Raw genomic sequence first — 18,818 nt, 5'->3', positions numbered from 1 at the left:
TACTGGCACGTCACATGAACTAAACAGAACAGCCAACAGCAGTACGAGAGAGGGGGCAGGAGGGGCAGGAGGGCAGCGGGGGAGGAGGGGGGACAGATCGCTTTACATTACGCTACGCACACATACACACACACAAAAAAAACGGGACACGAGTTGCATTTCCGGTCAAAGTTGCGTGCAAAGAGCGACGTCACTGTCCTCTTTCTGCGATTTTTTACTGTGCGGACATTTTTTTTCTGATCTCCGTCTCTTCTCTGCCGTCCCCCCCACCTCCTCCCCCAGCACAGGATCAGCATGCAGCCGCCTAAAAATAATAATAGTAAAACAAAAACAGTGGCGTGTTTCTCCCCGGATCATGGCGTCATCATGGCGTCTGGACGCCGGGATTCTGCGTCGGGAGTTCCTGCTGGAGAGCGCGGCGTATCGGCCGGCCTGGTCGCCTCTGCATGATAAGGTCAGCCCTTGTTTCTCTGAATATTGCACGCTTTGTTACGAAAGGCCTGTGTGAGGCTGGAGACCGGGCCTGGAATTGGGTGGCGACTCCGGCCGGACCGCAGACCTCGAAGCCGCCAAACGGCCTGACCGCGTAAAACGACAAGAACTACAACTGGTTCACTGGGAAGGTAGCTAGTTTACGCTGAGTTTAGCTAACTTTTACTAAGCTTAGCTTGCCTTTAGTGAACTCAGTTAGCTTTACTTAACTTTAACTTTCGCTAAACTGTGCTAGCTTGTCCTCGACTATGCTAGCTTGTCCTCGACTATGCTAGCTTGTCCTGGACTATGCTAGCTTGTCCTCGACTATGCTAGCTTGTCCTGGACTTAGCTCTTGCATCCCTTTGACGACTTCGAGAAACCAGAGCTCCGATCTCCTCCAGGAACTCCTCTGGGAATAAAAAATGAGGAAAGTTGGGTAGTAGGAAGACTGGTGGAAATCTGAAGTACGCAACTCAGATTAAAATCTAGTTTTATTCTACTGGTGTCAGAGGTGGTTTGGTTAGTGAGAACATGAAGATCAGCAAGAAAGTCCCTTTGCTTCATCCGGTGGATGTGTGCTTTTTCTCTAAAGTTGATGCGTACCACCACCACCGATTCTGTCTCAGAGTTGCTGACCCCAGTCCAACTGACCTGTAGTTTACAGACTGTTTGGGCACTGTCACTTGGATATGGCTATGAGCTGGTCGAACTGAGTCGGTTTTGGAGGACTGGGTGCAGGCTAAGTGGGAACCAGACAGGAAAAGGTCGGATGTTTGGCGAAATGCGGCGGAGAGACAACGTCGAACTGAAAGGTGGTGACCCTGAACAGGACTTCCAGAGGGACCAGGGGCGTGGCTTCTAAGGCCCTGGAGGCGGGGTTTAGTTTCCTAATATGGAGGGAAGCACTTTCATCAGAGGAGCCAGTGGGTGGAGCCTCTGGATTTGGGGTTATGGACGGAGGAGCGGCCGTGAGCGGACACAGCGTCCGGACTGAGCGAGGCGGAGAACGACGGCGATGGAAGCTACGCGGCGCCGTCTCTCTGCCGCCGACGGAGAGCGGAGGGGCGGGGCTTAGGACACGCGACGTCCGGGAAATAAAAGCAGCGAAAAAGGACAGACATCGAAGTGCTTGTCAACTTTGACGGGAATAAATATCTCAGTAGATTTATACATAGACATGCAAGTCATTTTTTCTCTCTTTGAAGTTATTTACAATAATTACAGAACACAAAGATTCCAGTTTCAGTTTGACAAAATTGCGAGCATTCAATATTCAATATTACTACTATTATTTATGATAACATAACTCCTTTTGTACTTCTTTAAATCATGGAATCGTGGTCACCTCCCTTTTTAAAAGTTTTTCTGTTTGATCACCGTGTGAAGCCGTTCACTCTCCTGGGTTTTTGCAAATGTTTTTCTGCATTTTATTTGCCTTTTATGGTTAGAATTATTACAACAACAACTATAATAATAATAATGTTATTTAAGTGTATTTCTTAATATGGCAGGGACTATGTGGGTGTGGTCTATCTATTTGACCCCTCCCCTAACTCCTCCCACTCAGGAAAAATAAACACTGATAGAAACCAAATACTGTCTCGCTTGATGAAGAGAGCAAAGAGACGTTTGGATCAAGCATAAAAAATCAGTTCAAAACAAGTCACAGCTTTTACTGCAACGAAAAAAATCAAAGTTTTCATGTAATCAGAGCAGGACGCGCAGCAGGCTTTGTTTCCGAAAATCGTCCCATGAAGACAAAAATCATCGCAGAGCAGGTTCTGGTCCGACAAATGAGGAGGTAAAAAGTAGGACTGACTCATGTTTACTTCAAGCAAAATGACGATAGCGGAGGAGCAACACGGCGGAGTGTTTGGCTAACAGAGTCGATCTTTGGAGCCTCTGCGCCGCGCCCGAACCCCTCAGGATGATCCACTTCCTACTCGCTCGCTTCCTGCTCTGACAGAAAAACGGCATCACGCCCACAGAAGCAGTAATGGCACGCGGCCATGTACACAGTCATACAGTATGTTGGTGTAAGATTTACATGAAAATATTTATATATTGTTGTTTATATATTAGTCGCTGCAGTCTTTCGTCACGCCGCGGACAACGCTCGCTGGCGGTTTGTGGAGCTGTGATATCTAAATGTTTTTATTTCAAACGTTCTCCTGGAAAACATCTGAATTATGCAAACATCTGGATGCACATCTGCAACAAACCGCATGTTTGCAAAGAGATTAGTTTTTATAAATCCATGTTTCTCCAAGGTGGGGCATCAGAAAGTTTTCTGCAACAATCCGAGGTCCGTTCCCGTTTGGTGAAAATCATTTATGAATTCACATCCTCTAAATGTTCTCCGGTGTTGACGGACCTCGGGTCATATTTCAGCCTGAAAGCAACAGAAAACTGGTCTTACTGTTAGATATCCTGGAATTAAGTTGAACTTTGACTTTAATTTCTATATTTTCCCACAAATTTACACATAAATGTGCATCATAATTAACAATAATCTATAATTTGAATAATTTTTCTCTTGCTCCCGCCGCAGCAGCACGTTGATCCGGAGGTGTGAAGACGACTGATTAACTTTACAGGAAAAACAAAATGACACCAAAACAACAAGAGCAGTTATTGAATAGAAGAAGAAAGCACCACCGTTGTCTCTGGTTATGATTATGTGCCATATTTTCCACTAATCAGACCACAAACTAGCATCTACAGGAGAAAAGGAACTGGAGGCAGACGTTGTTCAGGTTGGTCGGATCAGCTGATGCAGGGAAGGACCATCATGCAGTGAGGGCTGGTGGTGCGTGGGGGGGATCAGGGCAGGCTTTTCACTTTTATTTTTGCTTTTTTTAAATTGCTGTATCTGTTTGAGGAACGTCTAGGTGTAAACTTCACTTGCTTTGTGCTCTTCGATTCTAGCGGCGGACATTTTGAGAACACGAGTGGGAGGGAGAAGGCTTTGGTTTGAATCAAACAAACAGTGAACATCGCGTACATTTAGGGCTCTGATCCTCTTAGTCGCAATTTTTTAACAACTTGTGAAAACAGCTGCAACCCGGCGGACTGCAGTCTGACGCTTTGCACGTTGAGACAAACCCGTGCCGCCAACACACGCTCACAAACACGCCGTCTTCACCAAAGACGCAGGGAAACATGCTGCACACACACAACGATGGGTGGAGGAGCAGCCGGAGGTCAGCCTACAGGCCATTTCTCAGCAAACAAAGGGTGGAGGAAACAAGCCCAGCAGATAAAGGCGGGGTGAAATCCAGCAAGAAGTCCAGACGGACCTGAATGACCGAAGCTGACGGGAGTTTAGCCTTTCACATTTAAATAAAACAATTATGTTCCAACAAAACACGTCTAACAGAAATACTGAAACGCAGATCAATTAATAACAGGTAATAAGTTGTGGCTAGTAGCTAATGTGCTAATCAAACAGGTCCGATGAGTGGTAAAGTGCACGGTAAGGAGGGCGGGGTGGGGTACAAAAACACCTTCATGCAAACTCCACAACGCTTTGCATGCCTTTTTTATTATTAACGTTATAGTTATTACACACAGCAGGATGGAGGGGAAGGTCAGACTCCCAACGCGCGTCGCCATCTTTTTATACAACCAAACAACAACACAAGACAAGAGGGCCGGGAGGGCCGGACACTCGGGCGAACCGACCCTCTGAATCATTTTGGTGACGTCTTTGTGGTTTGATGTGTTTTCAGGGGCCTGATGGATGAAACAGGAACTTTACAGAAAATACAGACACAAAACACAACGTCATTGTCAACAAACTGGCTGGTGCTTTGACGGCATCCTGACACCGCTCATGTTCGTCCACCTCAACCACCACAGGACAACCATCCAATAGACCATGGCGCTGAGGGAAGAAAAGCGCAGCTAACTTTTAAAAAAATCTGATGCATGAGGTTACAATGAGATTTCAACTCGCTAAGTCATTAAATCCACTTCGGTTTACGTTTCTTTACCTGTTGGAAACCACTAAAAACCAACGACAACAGCTGAGAAAGGATCCAATCATCCTGAATCTACAGACGGACCGTTTGAGAGATTTGTTGGATTTTGCTGCTGGGAGAAGAGGGTGACACTTTGGTTAACACAACAGTTTTGGTTTATTGAAGCCAAAGAATAAATTAAGTAGACCCCAATCTTCTCCAAACCTGAAACTAGAACATCAAGGGCATCACAGACATCTAAAGCTAACGATGCTAACTTCTACATCTCAAGAAAAAACACATTTTCCACTAAACAACGACTACTTCCTGGACTCTGAACTGAAGCTTATTGCTCTGGCAGGGAGTGTGGAGGGATCTGAAGGTGGTTTTTCCTCCAGCGCAGGCCTCAACAGAAGTACGATGACCTCCGTATCACAGAGCCTGAGCGCATTCCTCCAGAACCTCAGACCCAACCAGCGTCCTGGCAAATCACGAACACCTCACCAAACCTTTCCGAACAGACACAGCAACGTTTCAGACTGAGTATTATTAAAAGCTCAGTCTGAACCGACTCCCAGCGACTCAGATGCTTTATTAATGGAAGAATCCCTCAGAGTTTGGATAATCTGAGCAAATTTGTCAATATTTTTAAAACATATGCAGGTAAAGATTTCCATGAGCTGCCGTGAGACTGCATCACTCTGTAAAACCAACAATTTGTTCGGCCATTTTCAGCTTTTCATCCAGTACTGCTACCTTTCCAATAAACCCCAGATTTCAAACACAGTGAAACGTTCCTACAGCATTTATGTTCTTGGTATTGTAAAACGTGGGGATTTGTCCCAGTGAGTTCAACACTGCTAACTCTAATAGCTAGCTGAAATTAGCTAGTGGTTCCACATAGTTAGCATTCTAGTTTGCATGCTTTGGGCAATGGGTAGGTTGCTACTGCAAACACAGCATAAAAACCTGTTTAAACTCACATTTTACTGCAGGTATTATTTAATTATTAGCTAAAATTTCTTGACTAGAATTATCCTCCAGGTTAACAATGATTCGCTTCCAAATTAATTTGGTTCACAATTACAGACTAATAACGTACAAAATACTACAGATAAATACTTTTTGTGTTGTAAAATCAAATGTTTTTACAGATATCTTTCCTTTAAGTTAGAATTAGCCAATGATTTTGGAGAATTGTCTATTTTTTTTTTTTAGCTAAAATCTATGATTAGCTAAAATGGTCCTCCAGTTTAACAAGGATTAGCTTCCAAATTAGCATAATGTGGTTCACAGGCTAACAGTCAAATAAATACTTTTCATTCTGTATAATTAAATATCTTTACAGGGAGCTTCCCCCAAAATTAGAATTAGTTTATTAACAATAATTAGCTTCCAGATTGGATCGTTTTGGTGCAGCTAGAATTAGCTTCCGAAATATCAAGGATCAGCTTAGCTAGAAATAGCCTTCAATAATTTAAAAAGTAATTTTCTTGCTATATTGTTACGAGCCACAAACCCTTTGTATTTTCTGAATCTTTTCCACCATACTAGGTCGGACACCACGAATGCCTTTCACGGTTTTTAGAAAAAGTATCTAGAAAACGGATGATAAATCTTCAATAAGCTTCTGCACAACCTACACAAACACAAGCAAATTCTACACCATGCAAAGCGGCTCAGACTAACCCTAACACTGGCAGTAACACAACATTCATGGGGTCTGTCTACGTCAGAAGTTAAAACATATATGACATGTTCATGTTGTGAATTAATGTGTGTCACGTTGATCCACCTTCCAGGGAAATGCACCATAGAGAATGTGAATTGGCCGTAGAAGCTGCCGTACTCCTAGTCCAGGTCGTTGGAACATCGTGTCTCGGCATGCAGAGAGGAGTGAGGCTCCTTTCACATTATCTACAGGAATGCCTTCATGTGTGGCAACCGAAACATCACAGCTTCTCCAACACAAACACACCGGAGACACGTCGGATCGCACAAACTCAACGTTAACACAATGTTAAGCAGATACAGCACAGGATACGTCACGCACACACCGGAACAGCAGCACGACAAAAGCAACAAACGCTCGCCATCGAAACACAAACGGCCACAGGACCATCGCCACACCAGGGTAACTGGTTTCGCCTGTTTGTTGGTTTTGATGCGTTTCCGTTATTTTTTGTTGACTCCTTGAGCAGCTTGAGGATGACGGCCCTGGCTTTTAACAGATTCTCATTGGCTATCTCTGTGTTGGTAGGCGGGACAAGTCGTCTTTCTTGTATCTAAACTGCATAGATTAACTGTCCATCTCCACCCAGCCCTCAGGTATCACCTTGTCGCCTACGCTGGCCAATCAGAATAACCAGGACGGTCAGAGGCCCTCCCTCCCCAACTCTTTGGTTGGATCGATGCAACAGTCAGGGGAGTCTGACCTCCCCCTTGTCAACGCGGTGTTTTCCCAACCGCAGCCGGCTGTGAAAGCATCTGCTCTCAGGGTCCAGTCAGTCTCCGGTAACAGGCTGGCCGAGGTGAATGACGGGCAAAGCAGCCAATGAGAGGTGGACTAGCTGACGGCGAGGCACAACATTAACATCGTTCCCCAACCTTCGGGTTTTCTACATCTATGCATTAGCTGTTTGTTTTCTGAAATGAACGTGAGGAACCCGAATGACAGATTTGTCCCACAGGACTCCCACCCAGCAGCCGTCACTGTCCTCGGAGACTCCCGAAAAAAACAAACAAGGAACTTCAAAACATAGGAAAACAGCCAAACAAACAACAAAGTAAAAGTTATATTAGAGGTTATCACTTTTTACAGGTAGCTAACCCATGTGTTGTTCAATACATTTACATAAATAGGTTTATTTTCCCTCTCTTGTTGTGTGGATAAGTCACCTATCATGTGGTGTTACTGTGTTTTCTTCTTAGCTTTTTGTACCCCGCCCAAACCCGTGGTGTTTCCTCTTATTTGTGATTGGATTATCTCTTCCTAGCTGATTGGTTGTCGGTCTTGCATTTGTGTTTCAAGTTTTTTGTGTTGTCGTTGCTGTTTCTTTTCTCTGCTGGCTGTCGGTCAGTCGGTCGGCATCAGTCATCATGGCAGCAGGTGGAGGAACGTCTTAGAAGCCCAGCGTCCCGCCGATGGTCGACGCCAGGACCACGCCGAGGATGACGCAGCAGATGATGATCATGATCTTCTTCTGCAGGGCGACAGTAGGAAGCAAACGCATGAATGATGAGGGAAAACATTTGGAACCACTTTCTCATTTGACTTTTCCTGTTGTTTAAAACGTTTAGTGTCGTCTTTTGTTAGAAATCTTAGGCTGAATTCCCTCCAGCTCTGTTCAGTCCAATTTAATCCGACTCCAGGCCGTTTGCCCAGAAAGGGCGGTTCATTTGAGGAGGCGTGAATTCGTAATTGAACAAAAAATTTAACTGGTCTGGATTCGGTTGAAGGGACCGTCAAAAGCAGCACAGGGCATTCTGGGTAAATGCAACTGAAACAAACATGCTAGGCTCGCACGTTTTAAGAGCCGTTCCAACGACTGAGACGTCCTTAAGATTTACGGAAAGGGAAATTTGGACAAAAATTGTATAAAAATCTTTCTGTGAGTTTGAACCCCCGGTTTCTGTCTCCATTAACGCGACGTGTCGATGCAGGACGGCGCGTGCTGTTGTTTTGACTGGTTGTGCAAATTTTCGTTTATTAAAATGATTTTCTCACCAAATAGTGAGCGAAGCAGAACAGAGTCTGAAAGCAAGCTAGCATAGTTAAATACTGGAATGTTAAAGATTGAAGCAAAAACAGCTAAAAACAGCACTTTGTTCAAACTGAATAGTTAGTCGTCTGATAGGAATGCAATTCCTCTGCAGCTAAAATCCCATTCTGGACATTAAATTCCTTTAAGACACTGAAAGACCGACAGGAAGGTTTGAGTTCCTGAAGGGAGGCAGCTGCACGAGTTTCTGGAGTTTGCAGTTGGAATCCAGTCATTTGTTAGTTGAAGAGGCAACACTGTATTTGGAAGGGAGAGCATAAGACTGACTCCACACTGTCATGGACATGAAGGAGTCTTCATAGATGTTAACCACTGTTGCCAAAAAGTGTCTTACGCTAAATGGAGGAATAGCTCCATGGACATTTTTTGGATTCCGATTGGACAAATTGGTGGCTTTTAGCATTTTTGCTAGCCTTCTGTTAGCAGTTTGAAAAGGAGCCTCCTGGATGGACGGTGGGGTCCGGAGCAGAGTTTCATCAGGGGAAGCTAGAGCCTTACCTTGCGAGCCTGGCTCTGGTATTTTACGGCCTTCTTGGTGTCGGAGACGGCTCGCTCCACGTAGTCGACGGAGTGTTCTACGTTGTACTCAATTCTGTCAATCATTTCTCCCTAAAACAAACATCTGAATTTAAACGACACCAAGCAACTCCTCTATGGGATCAGGTAGCTTTCCAACACTTGTGGCCTACCTGGCTCTCGACCAGCATGGCCATGTCGACAAACATGTCGTGGAGCTCACGGATGCTGTTTTCCAGCTTGATGATCTCGGTGTGTCGGGTCTCGATCTCGTTCAGGGCCTGCTTGGTCATCTGAGAGTCCATTTTGATCTGCAGAACAAGTTTACAGAAGCATATTCTGTCTTCTCTGCCCCGTCACAGAACGTAAAAAAAAACAAAGTCTACAGAAGTAACTTTAGAAAAGAGGATAAAATCTAAAATTTGGTAAATTATTAGATAATAATAAATTAATAAATAGTAAATTATTAGAACATTTTTCCGCAGTTTAAATCTGCTCATCTCAAAGAAAAGAAAAAACTCAACATCTACAATATTTATCGACTTAAATTTTATATAATCAACATACAGTTAAAAATGAGTTACTGGCTTCTAAGTTAGCTAGTTGGATAAGTTTATCTGTATGGACCAGTTGTACACAAAGTAAAAAAAATAAAGAAAAAGGGAAATTAGACACGTTAGCATCCAGATTACCTTCAAATTAGCAATTTGGCTAATTGCTAATTAGCCAAACAAACCGCAAATCCAGAAATCCATTTGCTGAAATTATTTTGCTGAAATTATTTTGTAATTGGTGACAATAGACATATTCTATTAAATTGTGGGATTAGCTAAAACTAGCTTCTTAAAGGGGTGAAATTAGCATACGGTTCGCTACAATTAGCTTCAAAATAAGTAAAAATTGTTTTATGATATAAGATGAGAAATAATTTATGGATGCGTTATCTGTCAGTTTAGCTGAAGTTGGACTCTGAATCAGCTATAATTAGCCTAAGTTAGATTACAGCTAATTGTGCTAGCTGCAGTTAGCTTTCAGAGTAGCAGGGATTATTACACTGTTAGCTGGAGTTGACTTCCTGATTAGCCTTATTTAATGCTTGGTTAGCATTAGCATTTTAAATTAGACGTAGTTAAATTAAGCTAATGCTTCCACCTACATTTTTCTGTCTCTGTGATTTTACTATTAACATCAATTCAAATGTTTATCTGTTTCTGTATTAGTTTTGTCTTGTTTTTTTCAGCATTGTGTACAAGTCATTTAAATTTCTCTTGAAAATTAGATCTGGATCTCAACGGGGTTTACCTGGTTAAATAAAGGGGAAAAAAGGATTGTTTCTATTTTCTGGTCATAATATGGTTAGTTGGTAAAGAAACGTTTTGTTTTCTATCTTCGCCTGTGAAATGAAAGTCACAGGTTCCAGTTTTAGTTGCTTTCTGAATGATTTATTGTTGTTTGTCGTCTCTTTTGGTTCTTTGGCAGTTGGACGGACTTACCTGTTCAGACTAACTCCACACCTGCTGTAAACCTGAACCTTACTGACCTGTGCTGATTGGTCACCACACTGTGACATCACAATACAAGTGGCTTCAATCAGAGTAGCTCAGCTGTCATTTGCAGCCAGGTGTTTTGTTAAATCCCTGCAGTCATGGCCGCTTTTAATTTGAAGAAGAAAACAATATGAACTCCTTCAGAATAAAAGCAGTGGCGGCTTTTCTTCAGCTTTCCTTCCCATGTCCAGAAGCAAAGGCTGCCTTCACTTGATGTTTCAGCGCACCTTGTGGCCGTTCTGCATCCTGACCACATGATGATGCGTACAGGAAGCAGAAGGCTCCACCTTAAAGTGACCGCAGGTGCGGTGCTTACATCATCGGTGAAGATGGCCAGTTTGCCACTCTCCAACATGTCCTCCAGCTCTTCGTTGGTGGTGGTTCTTCCAGCTGCAGACAGAGCAGAAACAATGAGATTATTCACAGGAGATCGCCATGGCAACCTGTCACATCACTCAGCATCTTCTTATTTGCCGTTTCGATCCGTTGGGGTCCAACCAACAGAAGGAGTATGATTTATGATGCAGGATTTCACCAAACGGCAACCAGCTTAGAGATAAAATGTTTCTGTGTTTCTGTTCTGACCGACCTCAGGTCACAGGAGCAAGTTCAGGAAGTGAAGTCGAAATATCACGAGAATTACTCAAAAATAATTGGAGAATAAAATCAAAATATTATCAAAATAAAGTTGTAATGACACAAGAATAAAGTCGTAATATTACAACTTTTAGGTTGCTTGCAGTTCACACAGGAGATCACACAAATGCTGCATATGTTTAGAAGTGTGAACGACAACGCAAAAAAAAAAAAAAAAGGTGGATTTCACAAGAAATCGTAACCGAGCATCGAGGCCTGCAGTGTGAACGCAGGCTTTGATTTAAAATATCCACTGATCGCCACCAAACTGGAAGACATTTCTCCTGATTTAAACCACAGAAGTTTCCAGCCTTTTTCCTCCACCTGCTGCCGATCCCAAGACAGCTCTGCACCGGCGGTAACGTAACGCTGTCCTCGGCCATCTTGAACCGCCGAAAGCTCGTTCTTTGCAGCGAAAACTGAAGTTCTGGACGGTTCCTTCAGCAGCGTAAATAAAGTCAGCTTATTTCTGAAGCGCCATTTCATAACAAGTGCCATCTCAAGGCACTTTGCAAAAAAAATCATTTAAATTCATTCACACATCCATTTCAACTGATCCTACTTCTTACACAGTACAGTATAATTAATTATTCAGAAGTTTCTATCTAAGGAATCCCAGCAGAACATCGAGTATGAATGTAGCGACAGTGGAGAGAAAAAACATTTAACAGCAAAAAATCTCCAGCAGAACTTGTTTCAATATCTGGAGTTTCTGTCTGGTTTGTTGGTTTGGTATTGTTTGTGTTTACCATCCGCCATGTTGGGTGTTGAACTCACTGATCTCCAGCTGCCTCTGGATGCGGTCCTTGCAGCGGTCCCGGTACTTGGACTGCGTGGTGTTGTACTCGGTCATCACCTCCACAAATTTACGCGACAGCGTCGAGTGCTGGAGAAACACAAGGAGGAAAACTGGTTGAATGTGGATGAACTGGTTTAACTGGGAAGGCCTGTGAACCAGAGCTGGAACTCCATGATCTACATCCAGACACTCGGAACTTATTTTTGTTGAACCGATCATTTGGAGATTCCTCAATGGCTCTTAACTTTGGTTAAACATGATTAATAAAATAAAACAGCATATTAGAGATACTGTAGATGGAAAAAAGGCAGTAAATATGCTTTCAAAAACTCAAAATTTTTTATTAAAAACTTGAAAAATTCTTCTTTTGTGTGTGAAAATTTCAGACTAATCTCCAAATTGTTGAAATATACAGCGATCCCTCGATTTTCTTAGGGGCTGCGTTCCGCAAATAACCCGCGATAAGTGAAATCCGTGAAGTAGTTACCTTAAGTTTTTTACCATTATTACACAGCATAATTAAATACTCTACATTGAAACCAAAGAACAAAACCTGTTTTCAGGTCAGCGGATGTGCGTGTTCATCAATCGGGCCTTAATGTGATCCGGAGTCGTGGCATTAAAGCGTCTCCTCCAAGCTGCCCCTCGAGATTCACAGCTGGATCTGCTGCAGAGCCTCCGGCTACAGTTTTTTTCAGCAGGCATTCAAAGTTTCAGTTTCCATCTTCTGAATGGCCAATCTGTATTATGTACATTTTAGCCAATCAGGACGCAGAACACAAAGCACTGTGAAAAAAACTGTACAAAAAAAAATATCCGCGAAGCAGCGAGACCGCGAAAGGTGAACCACATTACAGCGAGGGATCACTGTACTCCTTTCTTCCATTTGCAACGGCCCCAATATGCTGATCCTGCTATTGTTGGTGCCTGCAGTTCCCTTCTTGTCCACTGGGCAGCAGCAGACATGACGGCTGCAGCCAATTGCCGAGCGAGAGAGCATGAGGAAGTGACATTCAGAAGGAACTTTGAGCAGGAATGAATTAAAAAGCTAAAAAATAGTGATAAAGCTCCTCTGTGTGTGTGAGGGTTAGGGTGAGAGGTGTCGTCTGGCTGTAACATGCGTGTCAGTTTGAACACATTTAATCAGCAGCAGTCACATGACAAACAAGGACTTCTGCTCTTCGGATTAAACTTTTATCGTTTGCTGACAGACTTTGTAAGCTTGACCCGTTCTGGAGAGGTCAACTGTCTGGTTCTGCTACATGACGGGTTTGAATGTGAGAAGGCGCTATCCAGACCACGACCGGCTCTGGACCCGACCCACCTGTGTCTTACGGATCCGGAGGTCCGCTGATGATCTGTTGAGACCTTCCTCCTGCTCGATGCTCTGCTCAATTGCTGCAGGAACACAAACATGCAGACAATGTTATAAAGTAAACTGTTTAATTCTGTTTTTCTGCTCCACAGGGTGGTTAGGTTCTGACCCGTCTGCAGGTCATTTGTTATCATCCACCATCAACTCGTCTTCATGCACGAGCTCCTCAAACCAAGACAAACCCTGGGTACAACCGAATCATCACAGATTTCTCTACTACGGTGAGTGAGTCTGTAGTGATTGGAGCATAAAGTAAAAACCTTTCAGGATAAAAATCACAACAAACACTTCAACAAACAAAATAACAAACACAAAATAAAGCAAAACCAGATTTAAAAAGATGTGCTTTTTCCTTAAACCTTCACTGGTTCATCAGTCTAAGATGACGACCCAAAGCATCCCGCGACCTAAAGCAAAACAGAGAAGGATTAAAGACAACAAGGTGGAGGTTCTGGAGTGGCCTATTCAAAGCCCAGACCTGTTCACAGCTGATCCTCTCGAATCTGACAGAGCTGGAGCAGGTTAACAGGAAGACTGGAGGAAAATGCAGCATGTGTAAAAAGATTGTTCAGTTTCAACTTGAAGTGAAGGAACTGAAATGTGCTCCATCCTCACCACTGCTGCAGCTGCAGCGCTTATTTACCCAGGAGAGCTAGCTTAATTACATCTTCTCACCGAGGATCTCTGTGATCACTGCAGCTTCTAAAGAAACCATCCAGGAGGAAAAGCCTGAACCACATTTGACCAGCGAGGCTCTCAGTGAGGTTAACAAGAACAGATTTAAATCTATAACAAGGAAATTAATCTGAAAAGACAATTTACTGAGCCTTTAAATGGTTTCATGCAATATGCTAATGAGGAGAACATTAGAGAAGAAATTTAACAACTTCTTTGATCATTACTTTATTCCACCAGTGGTGGGCACAGGTAACAAAAAAAGTTAGCTGCGCTAGTCCTAAACGCTAATCACAAACATTAGTTCTGCTATCGCTAACACACTACACCAGGGGAGCCCAAAGTGGGTCCTGGGGGCCCGGCATCCTGCATGTTTTAGTTCTAAAATCCATCCATCCATTTTCTAACACCCTTGTCCCTTCGTGGGGTCGGGAGGTGCTGGCGCCTCCAGCTAACGTTCCTGGCGAGAGGCGGGGTCACTCTGGATGGACCAACAAATCTGGCCAAGGAATATTATTATTCTTGAATCTCCTGTTGCTTATGAGTCTAACATAATTTAAGGAAATAAAGTACATAACTCTAAATCTGGTCATTCTATACAATTATTCTTTAGTTGAGAATCGATTTTATAATAAGCAAATGGCAAATAAGTATATTTTAGTTGATTATCGTTTCACTGAGGACAGAAATCAGAGGGGGATATCTCCAATTTAACTGATTTTATTTAAGCAAATCTTCCTAAGTAAATAAGTAAATTTTGTCTTAACATTTCCACAAATGACTAGATCTTAGATGGGCTGTGGCGTCATTAAGTATGCATTGTCCCAATTGGAAAACTACTGTACTGCGTCCTTTTATCCTCCAGGAAATTGCGCTATAATCACTGCATTATCAACTGTGGTTCAACTGATACAAAAAATATATATAAATATAGGTACAGTTGTGAATTTTCAGTGCCTAACAAGTGCAGACATGAAAAAATATTCATTTAAATATCCAAGACCATAAGTCTTAATTGACTCTCATTAAAATGTGACTATTGTGTCACCTGGAAGGGGGCAAAGAGTTGAGACAGAAAGAAATTACTGTCGCCACTTTACAGAATATCTGAGTTGATAAATATCTCATAAGTTGTTAGAGTGTGTGTGTGTGTGTGTGTGTGTGTGTGTGTGTGTGTGTGTTCTTGTCTCGCTGCATTTTGGGGTCGGTGCATCAGTTTACCTGCACTGTGGGGACAAACGGTCTCAGGAGTTTCCTTAAATATCATTACCTGTGTGCAGAAATGTTCAGTGTTCAGCAGTGAGGGGTGGTGGGAGTCAATGTCATGTCCTGATATTTTCCTCAAAGGATTGTTTGTGTGCGTTTTCTGGCCCGTGGCCTGGCAGCGCCCTGCTGGATCCACGATGACTCAGCAGTATCACACCACCAATGGTCTGCGTGTGTGTGTGTGTGTGTGCGCGCACTGTATTCCTGGGTGTTGTCTTTCTGTATGACAGTGAGATGAAAACTGGGTGAGTAAGCAACAGATTGAGTCCTCCTGTATTTTTGAGGACGTTTAGCCCATTTAGCTGAAAAAAACTGATGTATGCTTATTTGTTCTTATGCAAGAGTCTCTCCCAAATTATAAGAACTCAGCAGAACTGCAGTGAAACTATAAAAAAAAACAACCTACAATTTAGACTGTATTGTTGTGGGAAACTGAAAAATACATCAAATTACAAGTATCACTTCAACATTAGTGATTAAAACAGTCGTGGTAAAAAAGAAAATTCAATGTCTTTCATGTGCAGGGTAAAAATTAAATGCATCTAAAAACTTGTAAATGTTGCAAGTATACAAAAAGACAATAGAGTTTATATGGTAATTATTTAATTAGACAATGATGAAGCTTAAAGTCTGTCCTCACTGTTTTCCTGGGACTTGAGAGTGAAAGTGGCAGCCAAGAGCTGCAGATCAAATGCATTGAATAAGTGATCATCTTCAGTGTGATCACCTCTATAAAAGGAAGAGTTCTGGCAGCAAACAACGCCAAACTGGGCAGGCATCAGCAAGGAGCAAATGTGGCTGCTCATCAATCTGGAAGAGTTATGAAGCCATTTCTAGTCATCTGAAGTCTGTCGTCGAACACAGAGAAAGATTATTCACAAGCTGAAAACATTTAAAGAGTTGCCAATCAATTTGCTGCAAAGTATTTCTCGTCCACTTCACTCTGACCTAAACACTTCTTGAAGAATAAGAGACAAATAAAGAAATGGACAAGCCAGTGAACTTGCTAAAGGAAATTTTACAATGTAGTGTTAAAAATTATTTTTCTTGTTGCACTTAAATATTTCAGATTATGAAGTGGCTTTTAATTATGAATTATAATTTTAAAAAGCTTAACGAAACAACCTGGCCCTGTGTGAAAGAATAATTTTCCTTAAATCTGATACTTTGTGATAACTGGAGTCTTTTACATGCCTGAGGTTGAACTTTGACCCACTCTTGTTTGCCGGATTGTTTTAATTACAGGCGGAACTCAAAAACTTTAGTTGTTGCTAAATGATTATAATTTATATATATATATTAGTTAATAATAGACATGTTGGCTCATTAACAAAGACAGATATTAATTTTAACTGAAGCACAGTACAAAATAAATCTGATTAGTTGAGTTAAACCTTTTAACAAGTTAACATGTGTGTAACAAATTAATCTGAATTATGACCTTTTAATTTTGCAGCATTGCATGTTTTTAGTGTGAAATGTTTAAACTCACAATGTTACGCCAAGATGTGTAAAGTTAGACTTTGATCATGTGGTGCATAAAATTATAAATTCATATAACAATCAAATCTGAGCTCAGTTATGCTGACATTTTCTAAAACAATTTAATTCATGAAACACTTAATTTGCAATTTTAAAAATTTTAATTCTTAGTTTCTTTAAACTTTTCTTAAATGTGTTTGGTTTCTCTCTCATAAGTGCAATTTTATAGATCAGGTGTTGCTTAATCAGCAGACTGGACTTGGATGTAATTGTGCAGTTAGACATAAAAACATAGAATTAAGTAATTATGAGGTTTTTCCATCAGTTAATGTTTGGCCACCCAGTGAGGAAAGGTCATATCGATCGCTGTAGTTCCCCATCTTTCTAAGGTGCCATTATTTTGGGTTTTAGTATCAAGATACATGTTTTTATTAAAAATGTATCCGTCACTAGTTGGGATGTTTGACTTTGTCGTGAAATCAGATATTGACCTTTGAACGTGAAGGTATAGAATCACTAGCTTTGTTTCCATTAACCACAATATTCCCCCAAATAAAAATTACGAAAATAAATTTGCTAAATGGAAAAAACAAATTTCGGAAAAACTCAGGTTTTCTAATAAAATTTTTTGCTCTATGATGAGGTGGCTTTTCAGCCATATCAAAATAAAAGTATTTCATGAAAATAAAACAGAAACACTTTTTTTGCATCATACGAGTCACGTGATCAACAACAGGATGTTACCACTGCCGAAAACCACAAAGAAGATGACAGGAAGTAGAAGGATGTGAATGGTTTTTGTTTCTCCACCAGAGCTTTCACAGCATCACACAGTTCATAAAACGTTGTGTGTCATTCCAACGTATCGCCTGTAAAATGGCTGACTACAATTTCCCCAAAATGCTGCATACGTAGCTGCACCCCAGTAGGATGCGCTTACCGCTCCAGCACCTGAATGAGGCGCCAGCGTTTCCTCTGATTAGCTGATAGATGAGTGTTGAATTATGAATATATGTCGTAACTATTTACACTCGTTGCTGCCATGATGTTTAATGACTTATTGCATTAACAAGCTTAATCACATGTGATTTTAATGTTTCTTATTTAATGCACAATTGCAAAATTGTGTTTGTTCGACATTAGTGGAATATTGACAAAGATTTGCACACATTTGTAATGAGAATGCAGTTTATGTTTAATTTGTCAGTAAAAAGTTCATTGTGTCCGTTGTAAAAACCTTGCAGCTTCACAGCCAGCTGGACAGACATGCTGATGATCCCTGCAGGCGGAGCAGAGAGTGCTGCGCCTGTCCTCAGGGTTCAGATCTACTGTAAGAGGTGCTGCAGAGATCCTGTCTGTGTGGGGACAATAACACTCTGCTGCCTCATGGGGATTCCAATTATAGCTTCATCGCAGCTATTCTCAGTCTGCATATGTACAGTGTGTGTGTGTGTGTGTGTGTGTGGTGGGTAGTCCATCTTCTGGCTGTGCACATTAAAGCAGGGATGTCCTTGAACCTTCAGCATGAACCGGTGCTGCAGCAGCAGCCGCTCTCTGTGCTTCTGTGGCTTTAAGCTCGTTGGCTTGTCTTCCTCTCTCTGTGTTTGTGTTGCTGTCACAGTGATTATAGCTTGATAAATCGCTGCTACAGTTTCTGAATATTTTCATCTTCTGACGCAGCTGAAGGTCGACACATGTGCTCATCCCCAGAGCAGAAATTTTCTATGAACTCACAAATAATACCTGCATGATGCAGCCGCTATAAAGCAATCATTTCTGTTTTAAAGATAAGTAAAAAATGTATTCTTATTTCAGCCTAAAATATCTTCCACTTCGCTACTTTTAATCTTACCAATTAATGTACCAGAAAATATACACAGGACATGTGTAGCACACACAAGGGCGTAGGAACCCTAGCCCCTGGGGAACACATATCAGAAACCTGACAGATCCATAAACAGCTTGAACAGAAATGTGTCATGAGGTCATCAACGCGTTACTCTAATAAACCCCTTTTGTTTCAGTAACCAGTAATCTAACGCATCACTATTTACAATCCAATAATCAAAGTTATGCATCCAAGTCACTGTTACTATATTTGTTGTTTTATTTAGGGAAAATTTATTGTTGTTTTCCTCTTTTTCCTTGGCAGTGATGTCACAAACGTAAACAATGGACAGAAAAGAGAGATGCACATTTTCCAGCTGATGGATGAATTTTTCATTGAGTAATCAAGTTACTTTTTCAAAGTCACTATGCCATGAGAACTGATATATATAATGGCATCAGTTCTCATATATATAT

The 18,818-nt window shown here is 41.8% G+C and overlaps 1 protein-coding gene across 1 annotated transcript in view; it reads right to left on the bottom strand.

The window, feature by feature from the left end:
- Window positions 1-5,569: 5,569 nt before the first annotated feature.
- Window positions 5,570-18,818, bottom strand: part of stx1b (syntaxin 1B) — a gene marked incomplete at its 5' end in the record, with an annotated part of 25,242 nt that continues 11,993 nt past the window's right edge. Inside the window, 6 exons of the mRNA XM_015015259.1 lie at window positions 5,570-7,639; window positions 8,717-8,827; window positions 8,908-9,045; window positions 10,598-10,671; window positions 11,695-11,803; window positions 13,041-13,114. Of these exons, the coding sequence (XP_014870745.1) occupies window positions 7,559-7,639; window positions 8,717-8,827; window positions 8,908-9,045; window positions 10,598-10,671; window positions 11,695-11,803; window positions 13,041-13,114 (587 nt within the window). The remainder of the gene's footprint in view (window positions 7,640-8,716; window positions 8,828-8,907; window positions 9,046-10,597; window positions 10,672-11,694; window positions 11,804-13,040; window positions 13,115-18,818) is intronic.

The sequence above is a fragment of the Poecilia latipinna genome, unplaced genomic scaffold (assembly GCF_001443285.1).
Source record: "Poecilia latipinna isolate Pla-1442-1.1 unplaced genomic scaffold, P_latipinna-1.0 Scaffold1897, whole genome shotgun sequence".
NCBI lineage: Eukaryota > Metazoa > Chordata > Actinopteri > Cyprinodontiformes > Poeciliidae > Poecilia > Poecilia latipinna.
The sequence above is the reverse complement of the archived record's forward strand: the minus strand, read 5'-3'. Positions and strand labels throughout refer to the sequence as shown.